The 15,663-nt window shown below is 52.5% G+C and overlaps 1 protein-coding gene and 1 non-coding gene across 3 annotated transcripts in view; one reads left to right on the top strand and one right to left on the bottom strand.

The window, feature by feature from the left end:
- Arrb1 (arrestin beta 1) overlaps positions 1-11,972 on the bottom strand; it is a 73,467-nt gene extending 61,495 nt beyond the window's left edge. For both annotated transcript variants that reach the window (XM_021167486.2, XM_021167487.2), the window contains exon 1: positions 11,653-11,972. In XM_021167486.2, coding sequence (XP_021023145.1) covers positions 11,653-11,672 — 20 coding nt within the window. In that variant the 5' untranslated portion in view covers positions 11,673-11,972. The remainder of the gene's footprint in view (positions 1-11,652) is intronic.
- Positions 3,425-3,496, top strand: Trnae-cuc. The gene has a single exon. It is a non-coding gene; the product is annotated as a tRNA-Glu (tRNA).
- Positions 11,973-15,663: the final 3,691 nt, after the last annotated feature.

The raw sequence follows: 15,663 nt of genomic DNA, 5'->3' as shown, positions 1-15,663 counted from the left end.
TCACATATATAAAATAAATAAATCTTTAAAAAAATAAAATAAAAAGAATGTTCCAGCCAGCTGGGTGGTGGTGGCAGTAGTAGCTTCGTGCACACCTTCGATCCCAGCACTTGGGAGGCAGAAGCAGGGGGATCTCTGAGTTAAAGGCCAGCCTGGCCTACAGAATTCCAGGATAGCCAGATCTACACAGAAAAATCCTGTCTTTTAAAATAGTAATAATGGGGCCTGGAGAGATGGCTCAGTGGTTAAGAGCACCGACTGCTCTTCCGAAGTCCAAGGGTCCTGAGTTCAAATCCAAGCAACCACATGGTGGCTCACAACCACCTGTAATGAGATCTGACGCCCTCTTCTGGTGCATCTGAAGACAGCTACAATGTACTTAGATTTATAATAATAAATAAATCTTAAAAAAATAATGATAATAATAATAATAATAAAAACCACCAAAAGGAATGTTCCAGCCACTTACTTTCTTTCTCCCCCAGACATACAAGTGCTATAAGAGGCTGTCCCCACTTCCTATCTCGGAACCCAGGGGCTGGTAAGACAATCAGAGAAACTTCTGCTCACTGGGGTGGAGGGGTGAAGGGTGACACAGCCCAGGAGGAAGGGAATAAGCCAGTTCTGAAAAATCCCAGTCTAAAAGAAGCTGCTCTTCATTCATAAGAATTCCAAGAAAGCCAACACTCCAGCTACGGAGAAAGAAAGGGTCCACCCTTAGGTGGCGCATGAGAAGGAACTGCTCCCTAAATGTCCACTGTGGTAGATTAGGCCACTCCAGGGACATGCCTGTAGTAGAGGTCTGGCACCTAGCCAGCACTGGAGAAATGTTTGTGGAACAAACTGAAAAATGCTGGCGATTTGTTCTTCTGGCTGCAGAGGCCAGCTCCCCTCTGGGGGCAGTTTGTAGGCAAATGATCTCAGGCCTGCCGCCTGTTTCCTCTAATGAAGTTTTGCAGCTCTCCGAGTGTGGGAGGAGCCAATGCCCACTGCCAACCCAGTGGCCTGCACGGAGGCTGCCCACAAGCCTGTCCCGCAGGGTGTGGACAAGGAGACCACTCGGCCCCAGCACAGGATGGTCACCATAACCTGCTGGGCCTAGAGATTCTGAACAAAGTGGCACCTGCCTCCTGCTTGCAGGGCCTCACTGCAGAGAGAAGGAGGAAGTAAGCAGGGAGTCTTGCTGACTTATATAACCAACTTCCTAGGCCTTGGCCTCCAAGTCAGAGCCCAACTCTGAGGCTGGCAAGTGGCTGGGGAAGCTGAGGCAGCCTCCTGCCATGTGCTGCCAGTCCCCCCACCCCGACTCCCGACCTCAGGACATCTCTCCAGCCCCTCCTGCTGAACACTGGGAACCAGGAAGGGCTGTTGTTTTCCAAGTGTGTGAAAAAGTGGCCCGCCAGCTTCCCTGGCAGCAAACCAGGCTGTGGGCCCTGAACGGGGGTGAGGGTTAAAGGAGCTAGGACTGGGGCTGGGGCTGGGATGCTCCCAGCTTCCAGCTCAGCAGTCTTTCCCCACTTCCTTTCAGAGAATCTGCTTTGGCAGACAGGGGCCAAAAAGGAGGTGCCCCACCCCAGCACTACAACGCTGGCCCTGGGTAATCTTACTTCCCTTTCCTGTCATGACTGGTCTTCTCCTATGGCCCTGTGCAAGCCCACTAAGCCACCAAGCAGCAGTGTGCATGGCACCGGCTGGGAGAAGGCACGGGGAGGGATGAGTGGAAGGGACAGGCAGACAAAAGCCAAAGTCCCTTCCCCAGGCATCCGTAACAAGCAACGTCTAGATCACATTTTGCCTGTGTGTGTCTGTGTTATGAGAATCAGCTCTCTTTGGCTGCACGGGTTCTAGAGACCAAGCTCAGATAGTCAGTCTTCACAGCAAACCCCTTCACTGGCTGAGCCAGCTCACTGGCCCTTTCATCCCAGAAACTAGTTGGCCTCAAATTCGAGGCAATCCTCCCACGTGCTTGAATGGCAGGTGTGTACCACCATTCCTGTCTCTAATAGTGATTTTGTCAAACCCTTGCCTCTGGGCCCTTGCCATCCAGGGTGGTAGGAGGGAGTACTGAATTCCCAGATGTGGACACGGAGGCCTACAGAGTCCAAACCCCTTGACCAGGGTCACAATAGGGAACAAGTGAGAGCTTGCTGGCAAGTACTTGAATTTGTCTGACAGTAAAATCCACACCCCAAACATAGGGCTCTACTTCTGGGGAGTCCCTCCTCCATGCTCCACAGCACACACACACACACACACACACACACACACACACACACCACTGACAGTACTACTTGGAAATGGAAAGGCCAGGGTTTCACTCCTCCCTGGAAAGGGAGAGTAGAGCTTTAAACAGTCCCTCCCCGAGGACACTATTTGGAATTTGAACAGTCCTGGGCAGGACTAAGTCTGGGGATACGAGGTGCCTGGGGAGAGCCCAGCAAACCTCCCCTTCCAATTAACCGATTACAGCTAGGCCCATGGCTAATCAGACCCCCAGGTTCCAGCAGAGGATGTGGATCTTCCTGAGATACAGGCTGCTGGAGGCTGTGTCTTTACTCTCAAGCACTGAACAGTGTTGCTGGGGGCCTCTCTCCCTCCTCATCACAGAACCTGTAAAACAAGGAGAGATCCCAGAGGCCTCCTAGGTCAAAGCCTCTCCCACCTTCACTCTGACACATTGAGAAAGTGAGGCTCAAGGAGGAACAGCTTGCCTTCCTAGGAGAGACAGTGAGGAAGTGGGGTTGGGGCTCCCATTTGGCCAGGGCGCTCTCCCCAGACGGCATCCTCTCTCCATCTATCGTTTCCTTACTCTCTAGCTTCTCTCCCTTCTTCCTGCTACGCTTTCCCAGCTCTGCCCAGCAGGCTCAACTCTGGGCCCCCCTCGCACTCCCTCCCAGCCTTACCACCCACCCCCCTGGCCCCCTACACACTCCTCTGGGCCAAACATCCATTCTTGGGAAGTTTAACTGGCTGATTATGACCGCAGCCTGCTGGCTCTGGTGCCCAGAATTCTGTTCCTTATAATGAGGTGGGTTCTGAGCACTTGCCTATTGGGCAGCCAATGGGAAACCTAGGCTCTGCCAGCCGAGGCAGGCTCTTGAACTGCATAAAGAGCTCCTTGATCCCGGCAGATCATGGGAAGCCACGTCCCCCTCCTCAAGCCAGGTCAAACCACAGTGGGTGTACTGTAGGCAGACCCAGATGTCCACCCACAAGTGGGACTCCTTGCACTCTCTGTCCAAAGCAAAGAAAGAAAGAGAGAGAGAAAGAAAGAAAGAAAGAAAGAAAGAAAGAAAGAAAGAAAGAAAGAAAGAAAGAAAAACTCGGGGTGCCTAGGAGTGAGCAAGACAGAGGGAGCCCACATTTAAGGATCAGGGAAAGATGGCTTCACATGGAGGCACTTAAGAAATGGGATTTGGAATGCTCCCTGGTGGTCTAGTGGTTAGGCTTTGGTGTTCTCACCTCCATGGCCCAGGTTCGATTCCTGGTCAGGGAAGCCTCTCTTCTGCTGGGCAGTAGTGGTGTATGCCTTTAACCCCAGTACTTGGGAGGCAGAGGCAGGTGGATTTCTACAGAGTGAGTTCTAGGACAGCCAGGGCCACACAAAGAAACCCTGTCTTGAAAAAAAAAAGTGGGGGGGGGGGGGGGGGGGGGGGCTGGGATGAATGTAGTTCTTCTGATGAAGTGTTTGAGTGCTCACCTAGTATGCACAAGGCCCTGGGTCCAATCCCAGCAAACATCAACCAAGCACACCGATACAGGCCTGTAATGTCAGCACTCGAGGTAGAGACAGGAGGATGGACGGTTCAAGATCAACCTTGGCTATCTAGGGAGATAAAAGCTACCTGAGCTAGGGACCCTCACTAAAAACAAGAACAGAACTGGGCCTATAGCTCAGCAGTAGAGCATTTGTGTAGCACACGTGGATTCAATCCCTAACACCATGAGGTTTGGATCTGCTCAGACAGTGCTACCGACCATGAGAGAACAGCCGCTGTCGGTTCTCTGCCGGAAAGTTCCGGGATCTGAAACTCTTGTTTCACTGAGAGAAAGTTGGCCATCTCACGACCTCTGTCTTCTGGGCCATGAGCCTAACCTAATTCCTGTGTCTCTATGATATTCTGAAATGGTTCCCTCCCCTCCTAGGACATCTCCCACTGAAACGCCTGCATCCAGCTTCCTTCAGTTAACAAATATATACAGAGCTCAGTGCCTCGCCACACCTGCACAGATACCAGGGACAAGGCGATCTGGGCCAGGTGCCCTTGCTTGGTTCACGTGAGAATATCACAAGATGTAAGCAGGGAGACAGGTAAGTATGTGCGCGTGAGAAGACGGCAGGGGTCAGGAAGCTTTGGTGATCAATGAGGGCTTCCTGGGGGAACCTGGGCCTGTCAAATGAAAAGAGCATTATGTGGGGCCAGGTTACCCCCTGCATACTAAGCATGAAGCCTTTGGGGCCTGAAAATGAATGAGCCAGTTCTCTTCCTGGGGGAGCTCAGCTTGGGAAGGGAGAACATTCAACCCTCACCTTCAGCCCCGATCTTGTGCCAGGACTCTGAGCTATACCTGTTAGCTCACCTAGCCCTTAAGCCAGTCCCATCCCAGCCTTACAGACAGGGAGCTACAAGCAGCTAAACAACTGGTCAGGCTATCAGCTCCTGAGTGTCAGCACTGGGATTTGAAATCCATTCTACCCAGGGTAAACTAATCTAGGCCCAATTGATCTGATGGCATCAAAGAAGCCAACCTAGAAGGGGACCCCAAAGTGCCACCGAGACTCCGGCTGCTTCCTGAAGGAAGTGAACCCCTGAAGGAGTCAGGCACAGTGGCCTTTAATCCCAGCTCTGGGGAGGCAGAGTCGGGCAGATCTGTGAGCTCGAGGACAGTTGGGTAGATATTGAAACCCTGAAAGGATGGGGTCTGATGGAGAGAGGAACTGAAGGGAAGAGGAAAACCCGTCCAGGAAGGAATCGCCTGGTCGGAGGGAACTGACCATCAGGGACTTGCCAGTGACTAGTTGATTTGATGTTCCTGGAGACTGGAGATGAAACCAGACAGTGAAGACCACCTCAAAGGAAGACTTGAAGCCACAGAAGCAAGCAGGAGGTACTTCCTTCAGAACCCTGATCACCACGAACTCTACACCCTGGACCCGCTTCCTTGGCAGGCTCTGCCTCACCAATCTCTAAGAGGCCTGAACTATCCAATTCCCCATTTTTGGCCCCCCAGAGGAAAAGTCAGGAATCAGAATACAAGAGAACGGCCTCACGCATGCTGGCTGGTTAGACTTCTGTAGAGACACTAGAGCCTAAGTTGGTGAATCACACATCCTCGGTCACACAGTAGTGTGTGAGCCCTCAACAAGTGCTCCTAGAATGGTCCATCCCAGTCTATTTCTCTGGCCCTTTGGCCAAGAACAAGTGCTCCTAGAATGGTCCATCCCAGTCTACTTCTCTGGCCCTTTGGCCAAGAACAAGTGTTCCTAGAATGGTCCATCCCAGTCTACTTCTCTGGCCCTTTGCTCAAACCTTTCTACTCCCATTGGTGGCAACATTGGAGGAGCAACTGCAAGACCACCAAGGGGATCCATTGTGAATCCATAGGCCCTACGCCAGGGACACTCTGCCTGCCAGCTTAGGAACTGTAGAGTCTTGCCTACTGCCACAGCTCCCCCCAACCCCCACCCCCAACACCACCACCACCCACACTGTGCTGAGGCTCGTAAGTCAACAGTCAATTTTCTCTCCCTGGGACCAAGACAGGGTCCCATCCTTTCAGGGGTCACACAGACCTCCAGGGACCTGTGAGGCCCAGCCCCTGGGGCCTAATCTCTTGGGGCCGCATCTGCCATCAGATCTCCCGAGCAGGAACAAGGAGTTCTTCTGAGGTAGTTCTAGAGATGGGCCAGTCCCAGGAAGGAGGAGGCTGTCTCCTGAGAGATGACCCAGCCAGGGCTCCTCTAAGGAAAGAGGCAGAGAAGGGGCTGGACAACAGAGCCCTTTGTTTCCCTCTCAAAACAGCCACCCAGTTCTACCCCCGTTCTCCACGCCCTTGCTAGGAATCAAGCCACCCACCCCCGGGGACAGGATCCATCCTGCACATGGCAGGGCAGTGCCTGGAATGTGCTAGGAGGACCCTTGTTCTGTCCCAGCACACACACACACACACACACACACACACACACACACACACACACACACACACACTTCTCACCATCTGTAACCCCAGTTCCAGGAGATTCAAAGCGCAAACATTCTCTTCTAGGGCAGCAGCCCCCAGTCTGAAAGAGTGCTACAGGTTCTGCCTGGAACCTGCCAGTCTAAATGAGCCATGATCCCCTCCTCTGAACACCCAGCCCAATGTGAGGAGTAGTGCTTTGGTTCTGAGGGATCCCTAATGGAAGAGATGGAACTTATGTCAGCACTTAGGGGAGCCCCCGGGGCTGAGAGCAGAGGCATAAAAGAGGACAGAGTTCAGGCTAGTTCAACAAAGCTCTGCCAGTCTGCCAGGCATCGCCCAAGACTGAGACCTGAAGGCTGATGGGCTCACCAACAAGAAGCAGACTTAGTCAGATCCAAAAAGAGCTCGCCAGCTGGGACACACACACACACACATACACACACACACACACACACACTTTACAAGAATATGCCATGTTACTCTGTTGCTCTAGCACCTAGGGCTAGGGCTGCCACCCCTCTCAGCCTTGCCCTCATAGCCCCAAACCTTGCCCTCATAGCCCCATTGTCAATACCTTGGCATGAGCTCTTCCACGGTCACCTAAACCTTCCTTGAAATCCAGCACCCAGCTCAGGTCACCTGATTCAGGCAGCCCTTTCAGACCTCCATCAGAGTCAGAGGACCCTCACTGCAGAAGCATGCCTGCCCTAGCCAGCTTATTCACTACACTACACTACACTGTAATTTTTTTTTCCATCCTATAAGACCTATATTCCTCCAGGAAGCCCTCAGTGATGTAAGGGCTCTGTGACTATTTTGCAGAGGAAAGGTTGTGGAGGGACATTAAAAAAAAAAAACCAAAACAACCAGATGCCACCCCCTTTACCTCTGCCTACAGTAATCAGCGGCACCCTCACCACCCCACCAGACTCCCTGACTCTCATTTCCACCTTCTGACCACATGTGGGGATCTTCCTGCAGCCCCTCCCCACCCCCATCCTCTGTACTGCTCCCCTGCTCCTGGGACTCCAGGCCCCAGCTGTCCTCAGCTGTCTGCTGCTTCTCTCTGTCCAACACACCAGTGCTCTCTCTCCAAGGCTCCACTGTCCCCACCATCTTCTCTTCTCTCCTCACTCTCCCTACACCAAGGTCACCCACATCCTCCAAGGCCCTACATGTCCACCCAGAAGACTTTCAAGTCCCCACCTGCCCCTCTGTCCCTAGCTTAAGGTCCTTTGTGAAAGCCTCTTCCATCTTCCTCAGCCCACTCCTGGCTCCCCTGCCACCTACACAGATCTCAGCTGGACTGTTGGCAGTGTCACCCCCAGCAAGCAGTAGAGAGGAGAGCCCGGTTGAGGTCACAAGGCCACTCTGACCCTCCCTGTTGCTGTCTTCGATCAACACAGCCCGTGGGAAATGTCCATGGGGAAGGACCCCTGACCCCATGCCAGCTAGAGATTTCAGTCTCTCGGGCCAGAAGGTCCAGACTTGAAAGGAAACAAGCCATTCAAGGAGTCTGCAGCCCAGCAGCCAGCTGGGATTCAGGGACACCGGGCCAGGCTCAAAGCCACGCCCAGCAGCAACCCAGGAGCAACCCTGCCAAAGCCACAGGACTTCCCCATGTTCTAGCCAAGATGGGTCACCCAAGGCTTAACCACTTCAAGACAGACAGCCAAGGTTCACAGAGAGCCAGTGATTGCCCCATTACAGCACCCTCCCTCCCTGGGATGGGGTTGTGGGGAAGAGGGTTATATGGGGGCGGGGGTGGGGAGTTCAACAACGTCTGCTGCAAAGGAAATTCCACTCCATCCCTCCTGTTGTTTCAAGATGATCTTTCTGGTCACTTTTAGAGTTGGTGGACCAGCTGGGGGCAGTTGTAAGGTCAGCTGTGAATAGGACAAGCCCCTTTCCCTCTGGGTAGACTTATACAGCAACAGAGAGGCCTTGGTGGACAGAGGAACCTCTGTTCCGATGCTAACTGGTGGTGAACACGCTTCCTCTTTCCACACCTTTAAAATGGGAACAGCAATTCCTGTTACTAAATTGTGGAAAGAATTCAGTGAGGCTAGTGCATAGCCTTCTTGTATGTGTGCTTATGTACATGCACATGTATGTGCGTGTATATAGAAAGGCCAAAAGTTACTATCAGATATTGTCCTCAGACGCTCTCCACCCTATGTTTTGAGATATACTGTTAGTGCTAGACTGGCTGGCCAGAGAGCTCTGGCAAACATCCCTGTCTCCACATCTCTTTCCCTCCTGTCTCCCCTACCCCCATCCCCAGAACTAGGGTTCGAGCCCACTATGCCCAACTTTTATGTGGGGTCTGGAGATGCTAATTCAAGACCTCATGCTTAAGCAATGAGCATTTACTGGAGTCATCTCCCCAGCCCCTGGGAATGTGACTCTAACCCCAGACAGGCAGCAAAGGTGCATTTAACCATCTAGCTTGCTGACCCCCCCCTTCCTTGTTCATATGCTGTTTATTGATCAGCCCCATCCTCCCTGCAGCCTTGGTTCTGAGGCTCCTTCCTAGAGTGTCTCAGCCTCAAGGCCTGCTCCTCCCCTCTCCTGGCCACTGCCTTAAGCACCTGGCGGAGAGGAAGACTTGTTCTTGTCCCCAAATTGCTCCACCCTCTCCTTCCAGCTGACCCTGGCAGTGGGAGAAAAATCCTGTTGCTTAGCCAGACATTCTGGAGGCTGGGGATGACTGGCCTGTGCTCCCCTGGCAGACCCCTCCCCCAGGCTGCGGCCTTCTCTTCACACCTCCAGACCCAGGGTGCTCCAGTTCCACTTCTCAGCCTCCTCAAGCTTCTAGGTCAATCCTAGCGGCTTGGACAACCCAGGACAGTTTCAGTCCACAGGCAGCCCAGAGTGCTGGTGCGGATTCCTCCTCCACCTCCCACAGCGTTTGTGTCCTGCATCACAATCACCTGGGGATGGATAGTCTGGGGACTCCTGCCCCAGGGTACAGAGAAGCCACTCTCCAATGACTGTGCTCCTTTGTGGGATCCCTGTTAGGGTCCCACCTTGGTGCTAGCCTACTCCACCCTGGGACTCCTCTCACCCCGGTGTTTCTGCAAGTGAACTGCAGTGACAGTTTTGATAAATGCTTATTACCACTTCCTCCAACCGACAGGGATACAGGTGATGACTCCAGAGCCTAAGAGTATTTTAGTCAGTATTTGCAATGTCCCTTCCAATACGCAAAGCAAAAATCTTATGGCTAATGGAACACAATGAAGAAACTCTCTTCTCGAGCTTACCTTTCATATCCAGATAGATCTAGAAAGAGAAAGGCAGAATTCATGGTTCTAGAGGAGCCCAGGGAGGGGAGGCAAAGATGGACAGGTGGAGTTTATGTAGCTAGTCTGCATTTCCTGGCATAGACAGCTCCTACTCCCATGTCCAGTGAACTCAGTAAGCTTTGGGGAGCATTGAAAACCAAAGTTCTGATTGCTCCAATGTACAGGTGGGAACACTGGGTCTGCCCTTGAGTTAGGAGCACAGCAGGGGGAGTCAAGGACAAAGCTCTGGCCTCAGACAGACTCTCCAACAGGTGTCTGGAGGCTCACAGGGTCCTCATCCTATGACAATTCAAGGTATCAGTGAGCTGTGACACTTCTCCCCTAGTTACAGAGAGGCCCAGCAAGGCTGAGTCACCCTGGTCACCAGCAGCACTGGAGAACAAAGGAGAACCCAGTGGCTGCTGACTCCCTGCTGTGCTCTGCAGGGAGCAAAGCTCGACCTTGCAGCGCCAGAGGGTCTCTAAGTGGGGAGGGGAACAGGTGTGGCTGAAGAGAGACGCATCCTAGCATCCTTCCTCCAATGAGGGAGGCCTAGGTCCCAGTGCTGACCAAACCAGCTACGCCCGGGCCCTCAAGGTTAATGCAAACACAGCTCTCTGCAGGCTCCCAAAACTGTGTCTGCACCAAGTGGATCCCTTGCTAGTCCTTACACCCAGGGTGCACACAGTGCAGCCCCAAGGAGAGCCACAGGCACAGTGGACCCTGGCCTCTGCCCCCTCCTGACCTTCAGCAAGGCAAGTGACCTTTCTCACCCTTTGGTTCCTCTTTGGGGAACAAGAATAGGAAAATTAACCACCAGGAACGGCCATCAGTAGGGAGGCTGGTGAGAGGCAGTTTCTAAACATGAGGTATCTGAGTTACCACTATGCCTCAGTTTCTGCTCCTGGGAAATGGGAATAACCTCTGTAGCTGCCCTCACTCACTGCTGAGGCTCAGCTGTCAGTGGGCAATGAGTCATTTTGTTTAAGGGTCCCAACATGTGACTGCAGGGCAGGGACGCTTCCTTTCTGATCATCTCTTATCCCCTAGGCTATGCCTAGTATACAACAGGGGCTTAATAAATAAATTAATATCAGAAGAAAGGAGGTAAAGGCAGAGGGAAGGACACAAACAGAAGAGTAATAAGGAAAGCAATGGTAAACGGCAGGTGCAGGGAGGCTAGAGGAGGGGCCAGAGAGGATGGCAAGGAGACTCTCAAGGGCCAGGAAGGTGAACCGGTCATAAGGGTTGACCCCACGAGCTTCCCTGCCCCTCCCTAGCCCTCCTACTTTGACCTAGTTTCCTTTTTGAGGGCCTAACCTTTCCTCTCAAGGCAAGCTCTACAAAACAGTTCCCCTCACCCTCCCTCAGCTACATGGAGCCCCCAGCTATGTGCTTTGGAGGACAGAAGGGAAGGAAGCCACATGAATGGGGACCTGCCTTCCAGGTCTCAGAACCTTCCACTCTGTGACCTGTGTTCCTGGCCCTGCTATGAGGAGTCAGAAGTGAGTGTATCCACTGCTCTGAGGATGTCAGTCCCTGCAGGCATTTTCTGCCTTGCATGTGTGTGGTTAGCCTTGATGTGTCACTAAGACCTGTGGCCACATCGTGTCACGTCAGAGAGGGTTGACAGACTGCACGTACTAGCTTAGATCGTGCTTTGCAGTATCCAGGTGCCAGGCTATGTATGTCGGTGTATGCCCGCATCTGTGTAGCAACACGAGGGTGTGTTAGAGCTGGTGCGTGTTCGAGTGGGACCTGTGTATGCTAACAGGACTGACAGCAAGAATGTGTTGACAGACTGGTGTGTGTGTGAGAGACCGTATGTGACGTCGTCGTGTCACAAATGCGAAGTGTGACAGCGACTGTCAGTGTGTGCCAGCAGAAGGGTGCTCATGTGTTCATGAGCTTGTGTGTTGTGTGTCAGCCTGCCCCAAAGCGTCCTGAAGTCTATAGACCAGGGCTGGGTGTGTGAGCTCTTCTCAGCCAGGAGCCGTGAACCCAATGGGGTGGCCCACCCTGGGTGCCTCAGTACACATGGTTCTGGCCAGAGAACCACACAAGAGACTTGGGAAGACAACAGAGTGCCAGATCCCGGGTGACGCTGACTGGAACCTCCACCCGTGCCCTCGCCCAGGTCGTCCCCACGCGCGCGTGGGACAGGGCGGCCACCCGCACTCACCGTGTCCCTTTGTCGCCCATGGTCCGCGGCGGCCGCAGGGAGGTCCGCGGCGTCAGCGTCCAGGCTGGAAAATCCCCGGCCGCCAGGAGAAGCGCGGGCCAGCCCGCTCCCGGCTACCCCGCTCCGCCTCCTCCGCTGTCGCCGCCGCCGCCCCCGCCCGGGTCCCCGCCCGTCGCTCGAGCAGCACAGCGCCCAGGCCGCCGCCAGGGGCGTGGAGCGTGCGGGTGTGAGTGCGCGTGTATGCCTCCGTGCGCGGCTCTGCGTGTGCGCGCCCAGAGAGTGAGGGCTGCGTGGCCGGCCGCGGCTGGTCCACGGGAGCGCGTGCACGCAAGCGCGTGCCAGTGCTGGTGCGTGTGCACGGCTGTGCGCGCGAGCCTGTCGGGAGGCGGGGTGTGGAGAGAGATTGTGTGTGTGTGTGTGTGTGTGTGTGTGTGTGTAGAGGTAGCAAGTCTTTGTACAGTTGTGCGTGTGTGCTCACAGTCGTGGGTGCGAGCGCGCTCTCCCGCGCACGCCAGGGCTGGCCTTTGTGTCTGCGGATAGAAGCAAGCGGAAAATCCGCAGACTTCAAGGCCCAGCCTCAGAGGCGCCCCTGTGTGAGGACAGCGAAAGATTCCAAAAGCCTAGCCAGGCCTTCGCCCTTTGCTCCACCCTCCCCACCCCCGCCCTTCTGGAGAGATACCACCCAACGACACAACAGGGACAGGAAGAAGGGGTGGGGGCGGGCAGCGGACTGCAATGCTGGAGAGCAGATGAGAGTGGAAAGGGGAGGGGAGGGGCAGGCAGAAAGAGGAAGCTGTGAGAACAGGAGATAAAGAAGGGACCGAGAGCCAACTAGCTGGTGGCCTGTAGCATCTAGCATCACTGATATAGCACCCAGGCCTAGCTTAGGTGCCTGCGATGACTCTGGACACCAGCCATCACAGCCCATTCCAGGTCTATTGGCTGGGTCCTAAGACCAGGAGATGTCCTGTTCAATTGTTGAAGGAATCTGCTTGTTCTTGCGGGCTGACACCTGCACACAGCGGTGTCCAGCAGAGCCTACTGTCTGCAGCTTTCTTGGTATCCTTGGAAACCATATGACTTTTTCCTACCCCTGCAGAAGTAGCCCATGTGCAGTGGGAGGGTAGAGATCAGAGCCTAAGAAGGGGTAGGAAAGGGTTTGAATCCATTTTCTCCTAGAAGGGATCTTGAGGCAGTGGGAGGAATGTAAGGTCCTCAGCCCCTCACTGCTGGAGTTTGACTAATTGGCACTGATAGGTCCCTAATATCGGAGTATTAACGATAGGAAAGGAAGCTATCATTTACTCTGATGCAATTGCGGGGTCTGGAAACATCTCCTGTAATTATGTTCAGAAGCAGTTACCTATGCTGTTTACATAGAGTGTGCTGTTTATAGAGTTGGTAATAATATCCCAGGATAATGACTATAATTATGTCCAGATTGGGGAGGGGTGGGTAGAGGCTAATGGACAGGCAGGGTGGTCCACATCTGGGCAATGGTAAGAGCTAAGAGGAAGTGGATTAAGGTCTGTAACTTCACCTGCCCTTTCTTAGCCTCTGGGATCTTCTCTTGCTCCAGCCAGGGCAGAGCAGGAAGCCACCTGATCCTTCTGCAGGAGGTTGTGGGGGGCTCTTGAAAGGAGCAGAGTAGGGTTCTCTATTGATAGCAGGAAGCAAACTTTGTGAGCTCAAAATCAAGAGGCCTGGTCTTGTACTCTCCACGGGGGCTTCGTCCAAGCCTGATGAACTCAGTACAGTGCCCAGTGCTCAAAGCACATTCTCCAAAGAGAGGCCCATTGGACTTGCAAACTTTATATGCCCCAATATAGGGGAATGCCAGGGCCAAAAGAATGGGAATGGGTGGGTAGGGAAGTGGGGGGCGCTATGGGGGACTTTTGGGATAGTATTGGAAATGTAATTGAGGAAATTATGTAATAAAAATATTAAAAAAAAAAAAAAAAAAAAAAAAAAAAAAAAAAAAAAAAAAAAAAAAAAAAAAAAAAAAAAAAAAAAGCACATTCTCCATCCTACTTAATAAAGTATCTGCGGTTATGTCACTAAAACAATGTTGTCGATCACCTCTCAGCAAACCAACAGACCAGAAAGATGCCCCAGATGGCTCCAGGTAGCCCCCACCCCCACATAGTTCTTTCTGGACCAGCTTTGGAAAGCATGGCTCTAACACTGAGGGACACTGAACAGACTGGTAGTGGCTCAAGGTGTCAAGTGCATCCTTTCTAGCCTGTAAGTCCATGAGTGGGTGGGAGGTGTGCCTGGCGCTACTTGGCACTTGCAACTCTATGAGCTAAATGCTCTGTTGCCTTTTCTAAAATGAGTGAACAAACTGGTGCTTAGAAAAATTAAAAGGCTCACCCAAATCCACAAGCTCCTCTTTTTTTTTTTTTTAAGATTTATTTATTTTATGTATATGAGTGCTCTATCTGCATATACACCTGCATGCAGGAAGAGGGCTTCTGCACTCACTAGAAATAGCTGTAAGCCACCATGTGGTTCCTGGGAATTGAACTCAGGACCTNTGGAAGAGCAGCTGGTGCTCTTAACCAGCAAGCCATCTCTCCAGCCCCCCATAGCCTCCTCTTGACCTTGGCCTCTCTTTTCCCCAGCTTTCCTCAACAGGAATCAAACACAGAACAGAGCCAGAATTTGGCTGGGTTTTTTGGTGTTCTTGTTGTTGTTTTTCTTTTTTGTTTTGTTTTGGTTTTTGGTTTTTGGTTTGTTTGTTTGGTTGGTTGGTTTGGTTTTTTCGAGACAGGGTTTCTCTGTGTAGCCCTGGCTGTCCTGGAACTCACTCTGTAGACCAGGCTGGCCTCGAACTCAGAGATTCGAATGCCTCTGCCTCCCAAGTGCTGGGATTAAAGGCGTGCGCCACCACAACCCGGCTCTTGTTGTTGTTTTTAATAGTTGTTTCTTGTGCCAGTTGTGGTTCTGGGGAATTTACAGATTGGTGTCAAACAGGACAGAGCTTTCAATGGAGAGAGGGGTCTAGAATGGGGGGGTGGGGGTGGGGGCAAGGGGACCTTTAAGAAAACACTTTCATCTATCAGGCCTAAGGAAAGCACTGATGTATTCACTCAATAATCAAAATTAACAAAACTACAGTAGAGGTCATGAGAACTCCCAGTCAACAATCTAGTTTTAGTAATAAGTATTGTGAAGGAAATGAAACAGTGGCTGGGACCTGCATGCTTAGAGATAAGACTCTTCAAGGAGGTGACCTTTGGGCAGAAACCTGCACCAAGAAGCCAGTGACATGAAGGGCTGCCAGCTAAAGGACCAGCAAGGAACCAGGAGGGCGTGTCTGGCTTGGTAAACAGGAAGAGTGCTTGCAGGTAAGGCAGGCAGCAGTCAGATGACACAGGTCTCACAGTTAGGAGTGAGAGGCATGGGAAGCCAATTTAAGAAGAGGGTTTAGGGCCTCAATGTGTCTAACCTTTACCCGTGGGCTACACACAGCCAAGAATACTCATAAAGGTAGCCCAACACAAAAACATAAAGTGCTTTCAAACATTATGAGATTTTTTTGTGTGTGATTATACAGAGCATTTCTGGTGTGTGTGAACTTTGTAGATGATGGTATTGGGTCCTGATGTTGAGAGCTTAGACAGACCTGCAGATAATAACCCCAGCTTTACATTCTCCAAGGCTGTGCTGCACATCACTGGATGGAGATGAAGGGGAAGAACAGAGGCTGGATGCCCCCTTTTGGTATCCTGGTACTGCAGTGGGTGGGGCTAGAGCTGCAGCCCAGAGATCATAGAGAAGAGATGACTTGTGGCCATACTCTGAGGTTGTATTCCAGTTTCCTGTGTCTGTGATATAGCACCATGGCCGAGGCAGCCTGAGGAAAAGCTGACTCCTGCTTATGGTTCCAGAGGAATAAGAATCCATGATGGGGCTGGTGAGATGGCTCAGTGGGTAAGAGCACCCGACTGCTCTTCAGAAGGTCCAGAGTTCAAATCCCAGCAACCACATGGTGGCTCACAACCATCC

The sequence above is a fragment of the Mus caroli genome, chromosome 7 (genome assembly GCF_900094665.2).
Source record: "Mus caroli chromosome 7, CAROLI_EIJ_v1.1, whole genome shotgun sequence".
Lineage (NCBI taxonomy): Eukaryota > Metazoa > Chordata > Mammalia > Rodentia > Muridae > Mus > Mus caroli.
The sequence above is the reverse complement of the archived record's forward strand: the minus strand, read 5'-3'. Positions and strand labels throughout refer to the sequence as shown.